Below are 14,601 nucleotides of genomic sequence, written 5' to 3' on the forward strand. Positions count from 1 at the left end.
CCACAGCTGACTGGCCCTGCCCCATCTATTCTTTGCCTCATAAGTCCCAGCTGATTGGCTGGGCCTTCTTTTGTTGCCCTGCACAGGAGAACAGAGCTGGAAAGTAGGTTCGTGGGGTGGGGAGGGAATGGGGATTTTACAGTAACTTTCCCCCAGGAGTAGGGAGGGAATGGAGATTTTACAGTATCCTTACCCTAGGAGTGGGGGGGGGGGAATGGAGTTTTTACAGCATCCTTCTCCTGCCATGCCCACCAAGCCATGCCCACAGAACAGTAGTAAAAAATTTTGAATCCCACCAGTGTTCTGGTTAACTATGGTTTGTTCTGTCCAGTGCTTTAACATCTGCATAACATATGGAACACAATCCACTAGGCTAAGAGGTCTAATCTGGGATCCAATGCATTTTGTGAACACAGCCTTAAACTGAGGGTGAAATAGAAATTGCATTAAAAGTGAGGTGTTGTGTTGCCATGAATCAGATAAAATTATGATCCAGATTTTAAGTAATGCTTGTTTTTAATTTCGTCAATGTATAAAATTTTGAATTTTTTTTCTTTAAAATGTCTGTATTTATATGAGATGCTTTATCCACACATTAGCCAAGTATTGGTCACTTTATGATCCAGTATGCCACACAATTTTTAAATGTTGGGTTGAGTATGGGTTAATTCTTGTGTAATCTAATAATTCCTATTCCAAACATGTTTTATAAATGAAATATCATAGGTTGATACTTCTGACCTGTAAAAATAACTTTTGTGCACATATTAAAATGTTTTAGCTGGTATGGTTATGTTTAACTGGCATGAAGTTTGCCTACATTTATAGTTTAGTTTATGGCAGTGGCTGCGCTTATCCTTTATTAATTTACTCACAATAAACTTGACAATCTGACTTTAGACAACACATCAAACTAAACTATCACACTGGCTGGATTTACACAATGAGTTGCATTATAATTTGGCCAGTCACATAACCAGTTTGGTCTAGTTGTGGTTAAGACACCAGAATATAAACTGAATTCTAGTCCTGCCTTGGGTATGAAAATCAGCTGGTTGACTTTAGGCCAATCAAATTTAACCTAACGAGTTGCATGTTTCCAGAGAAATTGCATTTGTTAAATAATTGTTAATATTGGGTTATGTTGTCCAAGGAAAGCTACAGTTTTGCTGTCCATTCACTTTTATTTATTTATTTTATTTATTTATTTGATTTGTCAATTGTTTACAAGATATATGTATAACTGTATACATAGTTGTGAATACATGAAATGGGTACATATAAGAAAAATAAAAGAATAAGAGAAACAATAGGACAGGGCGGTAGGCACGTTGGTGCGCTTATGCACGCCCCTATAATGGTGTATGGTTTTCCTTTGCAAAATGCAAAATTATACAGGTCGGCCCCAGCTATTAGCTGAAATATAATCATTTGATTTTGCTACATGTACCAGTTTCAGTGTGAAACCTGGATCACTTGCTCTAAGTCCAAACTGGTTAGCGCATAACCGGCCGGTCCCATTTACTGCAGCGGGAAGGACTGGTGATTCGAAGTGAGCTGATTGGCTCCCAGCAACAGGTGCCGAGCGGGGATTCTTTGGAAGCCACTACCTGTTAGAGGGGTGAGGAAAGCAAGCCGAGAGTGTCGCAGTCTAATAGAGCTGGGAGGGATGTGACGCTCTGCCGGCGCAGGTCGTCCGTGGAGCAAAAGGGCTTTCCCTTCCTCTTCCACCTCCGTTTCGTGGACAATGGGACAAACCCGGAACTCTGGCCTGAGAACTCTTCAGCCGGCGAAAGCGTTGCTGATCTCCTTCTCATAGCAGCGGCGCTTTGCAGCCGCTGCGCCCGAGGCGCGGAGAAGGAGCCCAATGGAGCTCACGGAAGTCGACCTGGGCGACGGCAGGGAGGGTGCTGGAGCAGAAACTGGCAGATGCGTTGTGGAGCTGCCTGTTCGGAGCAGAGTAAGTAGCAACGCGGGCAGCCTGGTGGAGGACGAAGAGGTGGAGCAGGAGCCCGGTCGGAGCAGAAGAGCCAGCCGCGCCCCCTCTCTGGTGAGTGGGCTGCTAACCGAGCTCTACAGCGTGGCGCGCGTTCGCCACCGCGACAGCCTAGACAGTTCCACGGAGGCGTCCGCCGGCTCCGACGCCTTCCCCGGGGGGAGAGGCAGCAGCGCTGAATCCCGCGTCCTGCAGGAGCTGCAGCGGAACTCGGGTCAGCGGCACCAGAGGAAGTACCTGGCTCAGAAAGGTAAAGCGGACAGAGGATGCCTCCAAGGTTTTATGTCGTTCTGTCAATGGGGAATATTCCCCCGGCCATATATCGAACAGGGGGCTGGCTTCTCTGAGGGACAAGCTGGGCTCAGTCTGCGCTGGGGAGTCTTTCTGGGAGTAAAAGCTGGGGAAGCAAGCATGTGACCCGTCTGGAGGAGGCAGAGAAAAGATAAAAATCGTGATTATGATAAACGGAGCTCCATTAAAATATAGGTAAATGCCCAGTTCTGCTTCTAAATTTATGGCAGGGCTGTAGGAATTCAGTTTGAGATAAAAGGTAATAAACAGCAGTGTCTAATGTCTTGAGGATTACAAAAATAAAACCCTTGAAACTTTGATACTGCTTTTTTATTTGCCCTGATCCCCTTATTTGAAGGAAGCGTTTCAGTTAATTGAGACATATGTCAGTCAAAACAAGATTTTCCTTGTTTCTTATAGGATTTCATTTTGTTAATTTTCTGACAGGATTTTAACATTATTCTTGTGCCCCAATTCCTTTCAGTTAAGCAGAGATTTCCCCCCCCAACTGCCCCCCCTAAAGATGAGATGGAAAAAAGAACTCAACAGGGACTAAGAAGCAAAATTTTCCCCATATCTCTGCACTTCCCAAGTTGCTTTCTTGAAGGCTGGTTATTTTCTTTTGCAAAAAGCATTATTATCCAGCACATATAATTAATTAATGCAAATCTTAGGGGAAATGTATATTACACATTAATTAATGCACATATAATTAATTAATGCGTAATATACATTTCCCCTAAGCTATGACATTTAAGGATTGATGCCTGGATTATCTCTCAATTGTTGCTTCCTTTGTGCTGTTGTTTTAAATGATAACTTCTGGGCAGGTTGCTTTTTACTGATGGAAAGTCTTTTTAAATAAAGATGATTCAAATATTTTAAAATATTAAGCAAGAGGCTGTTCCCTATTCTGTCTGCAATAGTGACATGGTGATCTTAACAAGAGGTTTACAAGGAAAGGCACTTTATAAGGATAGGAATTATCAGCCTCCTGATAGAAATGTGAGTGATCACATTTTTGAATTGTGAGTGATCACATTTTTGAATTTTGAACTGAATTTTTCTCTGATTGGAGTTAATTCCAATTCTGGATAGAAAGCTTTCTAAAAGTAGCGCTCTGCTGTTAGCCTCTTGTTATTTCACATATTTCATTAGTCTATAACTCAGTACTGAACCTTTAAAGTGTCTTTACAATAAAGTTTGTGCTATCATTTTTGTTAGGTGTAGAAAATATTATTTTACCCTGGTAGTGTTGCTATTGCTTTTTTAAAATAAAGTGCTGGGTTTTGTTGACCAGTGAATGACAGTTTGATAAATGATTTAGTATGTCTATTATCTACAGTAACTAAGTTAGTGATAAAACCTCTCATTTGTTTTAACTACAGTAATTTCATGAACAGCCATCAACTGCTAACTTAAAAAATCAGTTTGATGTCTGCTTTTGTCCACTATAGGACAAAATGCCTTGTGTGTGCATGCATGGAAGATTTTAAAAAAATGGTTTTGATGCCTGTTGTTTTCCTACAGTATTCTTTTATAAGACTTTGTAGTATGTATTACCTTACAATCATGCTAAGAACCAAGGGTATCTAGAGGGATAAGACCTTTTTGAAGAAAGTCATACTGATTATCAAAGAGGGAAATAGATTTTCAAGGATTGCATCCTTTGGCCCTTTTTTTTTCTTGACAGATATTAGTGAATTGACAACAGTAATACGGGAGTTGAATTATAGAATTTGTGTTCAGTCAGCAAAACTGCTTCGCCTTCTGAAACAAAAGGACAGACTTTTACATAAAGTCCAGACGAACTGTGATATTGTAACAGCCTGTTTACAGGCAGTTTCCCCGAAGCGACGTGAGTACTATTTATGTTAATCCAGAAATATTATAATTTTATTCCAAATATTATGCTACTGTTGCATTTTCAAAATGCTTTTCAGGACAAGAAAAAGATATTTCTATAAACTTTCTGTAGTAATGTGGATAACAAGTCATATTTTGAGTTAAACTTTCTAAGGATTTATCATATAGAATTACAGTATATTATTGGCAAAGAAATTGGTAAAAGTTTTTATAGTAGTATTTATAGTAGTATTTCAGAACTAAAAGCTCTGATTGTAGCAATATATTTGTGATTTTTATATAACAAAAGTTCAAGGCTCCATGCAGAACATATTTTCCAAGTAGTAAATCCACTGTATGTCAGTGTGAAGGCCAGTTTCCATAGTTTCAAGGAAACAGGAATTCAATTATAATTTCTTCAGTTTTAGAAACGCTTAATGAACCATTTATTGGAAAATATACCTAATAATGATTACTCTACTGCAGTAATGTATGTCACACAAGTTAATCTCATAAATGTTTTACAGCTAACTTTCTTGTGTCTTTTTCATTAACATGCAGCATGGCAATGTACTATCTACAGGTACAGTACATACTTTGAAAACTGCACTAAAATGAACTGGTGCATGCAACTATCCATATTAAATGTAGATTTTTTAATGATCTTCCAGTTCTGATCTTGAGTGGTACAGAATTAGGAGTTTCTACTATTTGATTTAAGTAGCTAAATAGAATTTTGTATAGCCTAATCCTAAAACATGGTTCATTGGAAGTAAGAGCCACTCTGTTAAAGTAAGCTTACTCCAGGAAAGCATGCATAGGTTGCAGGTTACACATATTCTTGAAATACTTCAGAGATGTAACTTAAGCATAGCTAGGTTTTTTTTTCCTTTGGCAAAATAACTACCCTGCAAATAAAAATCAACTAGCATGGCAATGGTACTTTTGCATGATTTCCTGTGATGTTTTGCATTACAGATAGCAGACTGCAGTATCAGTTCTGAAAATTGTATGAATGCAATATTTTGTTTAAAGGAAGTAAATTGTACAAACAAAACTGCAAAACTCAGCTACATTTATAAACCTGAATCTCTGCCAAAATTTATAAACACACACACACACACACACACACACACACACACTTGTGAATGTGAAAATAACTAAACTCATCTCAACATGATTTTAATACCACTGCAAGATGGCATTATTCCTCAGTGGTGGACCCATATTTAATTATTGAAATGGGAGAGTGTAGCTCCAGGTTCAAGATCTTATCTGCCCATGGAGCAAACTTGGTGATCTGAGGCAGATTGTCAGTCCATGTGTAGCAGCAGGGTTGAGCTCAAACAACAAACAGTAGAAAATCTCAACTCTCTTCTTCCTAAAGTCCCCTGAATATTATGCACCATAGCCTTGCTTTTTTGCCCTGGTATGCAGCTTGATAATTATTATTGTTGCTACCACTTTTCTTCTAGAGGGATATCTTTACTTGGCACCCTGTCCCTCAAACTCAGCATGTATATAGCCAAGGATCCCACAGCGTTTATCCTTACTGTCCAATAATAGGAAAAAAATGATAAAAAGTATCATTTCAAATAGGGGACATCTGCAGCAAGCCAAGATTTCCTCAAAGTGATTACATATGGGCTAAAACATCACAAACACTGCCTCTTACATACTTCCAAGCAACATCAGAATAGAAGTACTAAAGGGCAAAGTTTACAAAGAGATATTGTACTGAACCCTCTTGTTTAGGTCAAAAGTAATTGGCTAGCTTATTTAATTTATAGGCTATAGCTGGATACCCATGCTTCCCTATGAAACTATGTGATGGTCCTTGATAAATTGACACTTAAAGTTTGAAAATTAATGAGTAGTTTAAAAAAGACACTGTATGTAGATAGAGAAGGTAAGTTAAGTTTCTATTACAGATCAAGACATTATTGCAAGTCTAACAATAATAAAATAGATGGGTTTAAGCCCTTTAATCCCACCAGCACCCTTGGCTTTTTGGTCTACGCAGCCAGGCTAATAATTTGCATAGCATAGACTTTCAATTCCTCCCTCAGATAAATTGCTCAAGAGCTCCCTGTAAACAACATTCCTGGTTTTGCTCTCTGGCTGGAGGATGATCAGGCTGTCACATGAACTGACTCTGGAGCACGCCACATACAACTGGCCTTGGGAGAAACATTCACTCCTCAGATACACACCAGCCACTTTCAAAATCTGTCCCTGTGCCTTGTTGATGGTGATGGCGTACCATACCTTAATGGGAAATTGTAGACGTTTGAATTCGAAGTGATGGGATCAGAGGAATTTGGGGGATGAAAACAGTTTCTCCCTGATTGATGCCTGTGAAAATCATGGCTTCGATTACATGTTTGTTCAGAGTCTTTAGCTGAAGCCTGGTGCCATTGCACAGTTTCGGAGGGCTTAGACTGCGTAACAGCATGATTGGAGCACCAACCTTCAGGTAGAGGAAATGAGGTGGTAATCCTGATGGGTTGAGAGTGTACAGGAACTCCACAGTGTAATGTACATCATCCTTGACCTCCATTACCAAGTCCACAGATTCATACTTCATATGCTCAGTAGACAGCTTCTCCAGCAGAAAGTTGTTGATATTGTTGGCTGAGTTGTTTGTTGGTGTGAGAATAGTTGTTTCCCTCAGCCATGAAGCACAATCCACTCTAGCCTGATAAATGTTGGGGTATATTCTGTCAGTCATGCTGATCAGATCTCTCACAACATCGCAAAAGTCACTCGGAATAATTATTCTTCCCTCCTCATCCAAAAAACTTGCCATCACCAATATCAAGTAATAAGTTACAAAACACTTCTGCCCTCAAATCACGTTGAAGGTGGACACGCATGTTAACTCTCAAGGACAAGACTTTGGCATTAGGGCATAAGAAGGATGGCTTGAGACAGGCCTTGACTTTATCTGCATGTGTCCCTCATGGTACAACAGGCAACATCTGCCTGAAGTCACCAGCCAAAAGCACCGTAACTCCACCCATAAGACGGTTGCTGCCCCTAATGTCCTGGAGCATCCTGTTTAGAGCCATAATGCCTCTTTTGTGAGTCATGGTGTACTCATACCACATGATAACTTTGACTTCTTGAAGCACCTGAGCTATGTCACTCTTACAATGTGCAGACTCAGAATGATTCAAGTTGAGAGGTAACAAAGGCAGAATGAGCCATCTTGCCTCCATGTTCAAGGTAGCTGCAATTCCTGAGGAAGCAATGGCAAAGGCGATATTCCTTCCACCCCTAATTTTGGCCAGCAACATATTGATCAAGAACATTTTGCTAGTGCCACCAGGAGCATCAAGAAAGAACAACGGGCCAGAATCAGAAGCAATACTGTGCATTATTTCATTGTAGGCTTTTCTCTGTTTTTTTATTTAATTCTGGAACATTCACACCAACTGCTTCTGTCAGCTGAATAGTATTATAAGACAGTTCACTCAGGTATTGACGGTTGCTGACAATGGCTCCTTGCTCTCATGAAGGTGGTGGTAATCTGAACTGCAGGAGTGTTTTACCTGACATGGATATGACAATATCCCCAAGAAGGATAAGGCATTGGTTGTAAACAATTTGGAGGACCAGTTGGGCATTTCCATACACTCTCTCCATTAGTCATCTAACATCTTCCACAAAACTGTCTCTGTATTTCTCCCACTATTTTAGGGAGTCTCCAACTTGGCAGAAAACCAACATGATGGCAAACAGTTCACGGATTTTGTTAGGAAAATCAGAGACGGAGGCTTCTTCCAGAGTGTGGTCCCAGTGAGCATCATCCTCTAGCAAGCCAAGTGCACTGCACACTGCTTGAAATGTTGGTTGAAGTACTCCTGCCACAGTTTTTAGGGCAGTAAATGACATGGGGCCATGGATCTCGTGTAAGAGGAGGCATAGGTAGCACTCCGCATTACCGGGATGGACGGTGTACACTCTACCCAAAACTTGATCTTTCTTCACCCCCAAATAACATGGTAAAGGCTTCTCTTTTTTTCCTCCTGCAGAACTGGTTGCCTTTCCATATGTAGTAAGTTGAACTTTGCAATATAGAAGGGTCCTTGCGAAAGCATGACTTTACACAGCTCAAAAAAGGCCAGAAGTGTTGTTTTTGGATTATTGATCCTCTGAACAACATTGTCCTCAGTAAAATAAACTCTCTGGCTGTTTTCAAGATGTTCGGCAAGATACATAACAGGAGGAAACCTTCCATGAATAGGGTAGCAGAGAATGTGCCAGGCTGCCTCAGAGCTGCTGTTGTATCATCCTGCCTTGTACCTTGTCACCTTGTCCAGATCTGCAATGGTGAATGAGGGTACCGTCTGCTTGGGACCGCCTGTGATACTGAGGATAGCTATCCTCTCTGGTTTGACTTTCCTTCAAAAATGGCTGGGGATAGTTCTTGGTGCAGGCGCTATCCATGATGCAGGGTGAGTTCCTGTTGAGGGGTCTGCTTCGTATTGGGAATGAATGCACAACAGAATGAGGCGAGGCGGCTAAATTGGTTGCTCAAGCTTTATTGAATTTGTGCGCTAGCAGTGAATAAACCACTCAGCCGTGAGGCAACAGCTGTTGGCCTGTTTGACAGCTCCTTATATAGTTGGCTGTCAAACTATCAGCTAATCAGGTTGTAGCTGGGCGCCTCCTGCTGGAAACCGGACCAGAGGGGGAACTTCAGAACATAACACTCCTTCCCACCTTGACAGTGCATGTGTAGTCTTCGAGGTAGGCCGGGTGGCACCGGATCCTAGCTGATCTGCGCAGAGATGGCTCATTGGATGTGGCGGGAACCTCCTCGGCTGGAACCTCCTTGACCGGAACCTCCAACTGCTGCAGTTGGATCTCCGCCAGTGATTCCTCGACCCATGGCCTCTCTGGTGAGTGTGGCTGCTGGCGTGTTGTTGGTGCAGACGGTCTTGTATTGGTTCTCCCCAGTTAATACAGCTCCTGGCCTCAGGTTCCCTCGCCCCCTTTGTTGATTAATGTGGCGCCTCCAGGTCCGGCCATCCTCTAACTTCACAATGTACGAACATGGCCTGGTTATGCTAGTTATGGCCGCTGGTAGCCACAGGGGATTACCAGTGTAATTCCTAGCGAATACCTGGTCCCCTACCTCAAACTCCCTGGTGTTGCTTTGCAAGTCAAAGGGTTTGTCTGGTGTATAGGCAGGATGCTGCTTATCTAAGACTGTTCTAAGTCTTCGGCCCATCAATAATTCTGCTGGGCTATGATTTGTGGATGGACATGGGGTAGAATGCTGAATTAGCAGATACTGGGCTATTCCAGTTGGCCATGGCCCTGGGCCCATCTTTGCTAGAGCCTCTTTTGCAGATCTTACCCCTTGTTCTGCCATACCATTACTTGAAGGATTGAAAGGAGCAATTAATGTGTGTCTTATGCCTAAACCAATGAGAAACAGCTCGAAACTTTTTGAAGTAAATTGTGGCCCATTATCTGATACAATTAGATTGGGAAGCCCATGGGTGGCGAACACCTTTTGTAACGCTAAGCTAACAGCTTAAGATGTTGTAGAGGTCATTAAAATTACCTCAACCCACTTGGAGAAAGTGTCTACTAAGATGAGAAAGGTCTGGCCTTGGAAGGGCCCCACGAAATCAATGTGCAGGCATGACCATGGGACCTCTGGGAGCTTCCCACTCTCTTACTGGGGATTTTGGGAGTAATGGCCTAGTTTCCTGACACTGTTGACACCCTGACACCCATTCAGATATTGCCTGATCCATCCCTGGCCATCACACATAACTTCGACCTAAGGACTTCATACAAACTATGCCCGGGTGACCCTTGTGAAGTGCCTCCAGTACGTGCTTTTGTAAGGATGAGGGAATTACCACTCTACTCCCCCATAGTAAACAACCCTTGCTGCAAGACAGCTCTTGTTGCCTTATTTTGAAAGGACGACAATCAGCAGGCACAGTCCCTTGTGGCCATCCCCTCTTCACCCAGTCCAGAATTTGCCTTAAGAGTCTGTCTTTAGCTGAATGGGCAGCAATGTCTGCAGCAGTCAATAGGAAGTCCTGGTGATGGTCAATGAGGAGGATGAATTCCTCAGCCTCCTGGTCCTCTGCTGCAGCTGGAATTGGGCACCTGCTGAGGGCATTAGCATGGCTGAGGTGTTTGCCCAGGCGATATGTCAGTGTGTATGAGTATGCTGCTAACCCCCCCCCCCCACCTCGTCATTCGAGAGGAGAGTATTTGAGGAGTCTGTTTATCCCGAGCGAATAACCCCAGTAAGGGCTTATGATCTGTGATAAGCTCAAACTTATGTCCATAAACATACTCGTGGAAACGTTTAATGCCAGTAGTGGCAGCAAGGGCCTCACGATCTATTTGGCTGCAATTGCGTTCCGCCGGTGATAGGGTCCTAGAGAAGAACACTATAGGGCTCACAGAGCCATTAGGCAGTCTGTGACTCAAAACCGCCCCTACTCCATACGGAGAAGCATCGCATGCCAACAGTAATGGTAAACATTCATTGAACTGTATGAGAACAGAGTCTGAAGTTAACAAGTCTTTAAAGTTAACACAGCCTTAAAAGAGTTAGCCTCTTTCTTGCCCCAAACCCAAGGAGATTTTTTGTCTAACAGTCTGTGTAGGGGTTCAGCTACTGATGCCTTGTGAGGAATGAAAATGGCGTAGAAATTCAGGAGGCTTAGGAAAGCCTGCAGTTCAGTTTTGTTGTTTGGAGTGGGAGTGTTTTTTATGGCCTGGACCTTAGCTGTCGTGGGATGAATTCCAGCAGCATCAATTATGAACCCCAGGAGCTCCACCTTAGGTACGCCCAAATGGCACTTGCTCTTCTTTAGTTTCAAACCTGTTGCCTGGACTCTCTTAAAAACTTCCCTTAGGCTGTCTAAAAGTGCCTTTTCATCTCTAGCTGACACAATAATGTCGTCAAAGTATGGAAAGACTTGTAAGAGTCGTTCCATTAGGGACTGGAATATCCCAGGGGCAGCACTAATGCCAAATTGTAGCCTATTGCATCTAAATGCCCCTCTATGTGTTACTATAGTTTCTGCGGTGGCTGAGTCCACCGGCAGCTGTTGATACGCTTGAGCCATGTCAAGCTTTGCAAACAAAAATCCGTTACCCAGTGAATGCAACAGATGTTGCACCACAGGCACTGGGTACGCGCTTTGCTGTAATGCCAAATTCAGGGTTGCCTTATAGTCTGCGCATACCCTGACTGATCCATCAGCTTTGAGTGGCGTGACAATTGGGGTCTCCCAGGGAGCGTGGTGTATTGGCTCTAATACCCCTTGCGATATAAGCTTATCAAGTTCAGCATCAATTTTTGGGCAGATTGCGAAGGGCACTCGCCTGGTTTTCAATCTTCTAGACATAACTGTAGGGTCTAAATTCAGCGAAATAGGTTTCCCTGTATATTTACCTAGGTCATTGTCAAAAATACTAGCAAATTCCTTTCCCAGTGCGTCTATGGTGTCAGTGCTTTGTCCATTTGCGGCATGTACTTATGGCCAGACCTAGGGATTTGAACCAGTCAAGGCCCAGTAAGCTTGGCAATGCCCTTTCCACAACTATTAATGGGAGACAGCCTTTGAATTGTTTGAAAGCTACTGTCACTTTAGTGAGATCCAAAATGGGAAATCCCTTGATAGTCTCTTAATGTGAGGGAACAGGGTCTTAACCTTTTTTTTGCCATTTTGGGCACCAACCTTTTGATTGTGCTCCAACTGACCAATGACAAAGAAGATCCTGTGTCAATCTCCATTTGACAATCCTGTCCCTCAATTTTCACTGAAAGAAAAAAAAATTCTTTAGTGATAAGTTTGTTTGCCCTACTTTGGGGTTGATGTAGCAATTATCCCTTTGGATGGTGAAACACTCTTCCCCCAACCTAGGAACTTTTCTAGGGGTCCCCTTCATTTGCTCTTGTTTTGCCTGGACTCAGTCATCAGGCAGGATAGCTCTACACTTCCTAGCTAAATGGCCTCTCTTCCCGCAGTGCTTACAGTTTGCAGTACGAAATCTGCAGGCTGCTCATGGATGGTTACCTCTGCACTCTATACAGGATTGTGCCTGGGCTGTTTTTATGGATTGCCAATTATTACCTGACACAGTCTTCAGCCAGTGGAGGTCGTCATCCCCTGGTAGATTGACATCTTCCTCTGTAGCCTCTTCTTGATGGACAGCTAAGGTTTTTCTTCCCAAAGCTGGGCTGCTCATGCCATGAATCTCTATCGTCAACTTGTTGGATAGCTCCGCAGCACAGGCTTCGTCCAATGCTGATTGTAGCATCAGGTCAGGCTTTGCTAGAAGTCTGCGCTGGATTCGGAGGTCTTTTAACCCACAGACTAAATGATCCAGCAAGGCATCATCCAGCTCTTTAAACTCACAATGGAGAGCAGCTGTTCGGAGACCCGCCATAAATTGATTAACAGTTTCCCCCTCAGCTTGCTTGCACTGGTGAAATGCATGCCTTCGGACAATTCGTGAGGGAGTGGGAGCGTAATGGTTCTTAAGCTTTGCCATTAATGCCTCCCAGGTGACAGAATTCAGGGGCTGAGGTGCTAACAGAGCTCTGGCTGTGTCAAACATTTGTTTGCCACAGAAATTTAGAAACAGCGCCCTTCGCCGGCTGCCTGTCAAATCCACCAGATCGTTTGCCTCTAGGAAACAGTCAAAATGCTCAATATATGACTCCCAAGTCTCTGTGAATGTGTCAAATGGCGCAAAGGAATTTAACACTGCCATTCTGAACAGTTTCCCAGAACCCATGATCCTTAGGCAGGTGGCTGGTGGACTTTATCAAGCTCCCTCAGCATGACTTGCTCTTTTTGTATGGCCTTCTGGCTTGTTTGGCGCTCTCTGCCACAGTGATCAGCTCTTTTGGTTTCCCCACAGGAGGACTTCAAGCTCACCTAATGCCTCAAGGGTGGAGATCCCATCCTCGTCGCCAGTGCTTCGTATTGGGAACGAATGCACAACAGAATGAGGCGAGGTTAAATTGGTTGCTCAGACTTTATTGAATTCGCGCGCTAACAGTGAATAAATCACTCAGCTGTGAGGCAACAGCTGTTGGCCTGTTTGACAGCTCCTTATATAGTTGGCTGTCAAACTATCAGCCAATCAGGTTGTGGCTGGGCGCCCCCTGCTGGAAACTGGACCAGAGGGGGAACTTCAGAACATAGCAGGGTCCACATGTGCAGTGGAACATTGTTGTCTTGATAATGTCATGGAGGGCTAGGGCTAGGTTGGGATCAGGTACCTCAGCACTTATAACTTTGTCAATGGACTCTGGTCTTATCTTCGAGTCACAGGAGAATATGAATGTGGGGGAGTCCATGTTTCTGCCATTCCATGGAGTACATGTAACACCAGGTATTTCCAAAGATGTAACCTTTAGCGAGAAGCTTCATGGTATATTTTACTTTCATGGGAAAAGCCCTTGCTACTGTGTCATGTCTATGGTGAGATTTTTTGTTCTTGTTTCAAGAGCTGTACGATTTCTGTCCATTTCAGGTTGCAGGTAAATGTAATTAACAGATCACGTCCTAAATGTCGCACATAAGTCATCGCATCTTGAGATCACTCATGCATGTAGTGGTGTCCTCCAGGGAAAGAAAATGGCAATACAGCCATCTTGCCAAGCTGTGATAACTGGCTGTCAGTTCTTGTCATGGTGTCCTTCAGGTGCACCTACACCCTCACTTCTCAGGGTATTTTGGTTATTATGAATCCAATTGAGTATTTCACTCTCAATTTTCGCATACATATCAACCAGAAATTGATTAAGGAGATAGCGGAACATCAGTAGGTAGCATTCTTTGCCAATGCGCTCCATTATCCTGTAGCTGTAAAAGTCATCAGCAGACATGGCTTTCCTGAGAGGACTCTTGGTCTTTGCGTCGCACTGAGGTATATTGATGTAATAGCTATCTTCTCATGGCAGAACATCAGAGGGTACTGGAGAGGATCATAGGCATGGTGCATCTCAGTGATTCGTTGTCTGTTGTCTCTGCTATGGAGAACGATATCTCTCTTCTGGCTGATAATGAGAACAGCCACTTCTGTAGTTGTGGGAGCATTGAAATGACCTCGGTGCTCTCCAGAAGGCTTCCTATCAGCGTTAATCATCACTTGGGAGTCCTTAGGAACAGATTCAACAGCAGCGTTACATTTCAGAATATACTTGTGTCCACGCAGCAACTTCTGCAGTTGGCTAACCAGTTCTGGATTAATGCCCAGGTAGATTCCGTAGCAGATGTCCCTCTCATTGTCATCTTCACCAACAAACTATATCTGGATAAATTAAGGCTGCTGCTGAGGCCCCGCCATGATACTCCCTATCCTGTGGCAGACCTGCCCCTGCACTTTGAATGTTGGCATAAAATTTCTCTCCTTCGCCTCTCTGGCTCCAAAAGATGTCATTTTGGAAGCATCCGCTGTATTTCCGG

The 14,601-nt window shown here is 43.2% G+C and overlaps 1 protein-coding gene across 2 annotated transcripts in view; it reads left to right on the forward strand.

Annotated features, from left to right (window-relative positions):
- The first annotated feature begins 1,576 nt into the window (after positions 1-1,576).
- TBC1D30 (TBC1 domain family member 30) overlaps positions 1,577-14,601 on the forward strand; it is a 53,671-nt gene continuing 40,646 nt past the window's right edge. The window contains exons 1-2 of one of the 2 annotated variants that reach the window (XM_026667782.2): positions 1,577-2,246; positions 3,981-4,145. In XM_026667782.2, coding sequence (XP_026523567.1) covers positions 1,868-2,246; positions 3,981-4,145 — 544 coding nt within the window. In that variant the 5' untranslated portion in view covers positions 1,577-1,867. The remainder of the gene's footprint in view (positions 2,247-3,980; positions 4,146-14,601) is intronic. The other variant, XM_026667783.2, reaches the window with a different exon arrangement.

This window comes from Notechis scutatus, chromosome 6 (genome assembly GCF_049901735.1).
Source record: "Notechis scutatus isolate UNSWTSFEM ecotype Mainland chromosome 6, rNotScu1.2, whole genome shotgun sequence".
In the NCBI taxonomy this organism is placed as follows: Eukaryota; Metazoa; Chordata; class Lepidosauria; order Squamata; family Elapidae; genus Notechis; species Notechis scutatus.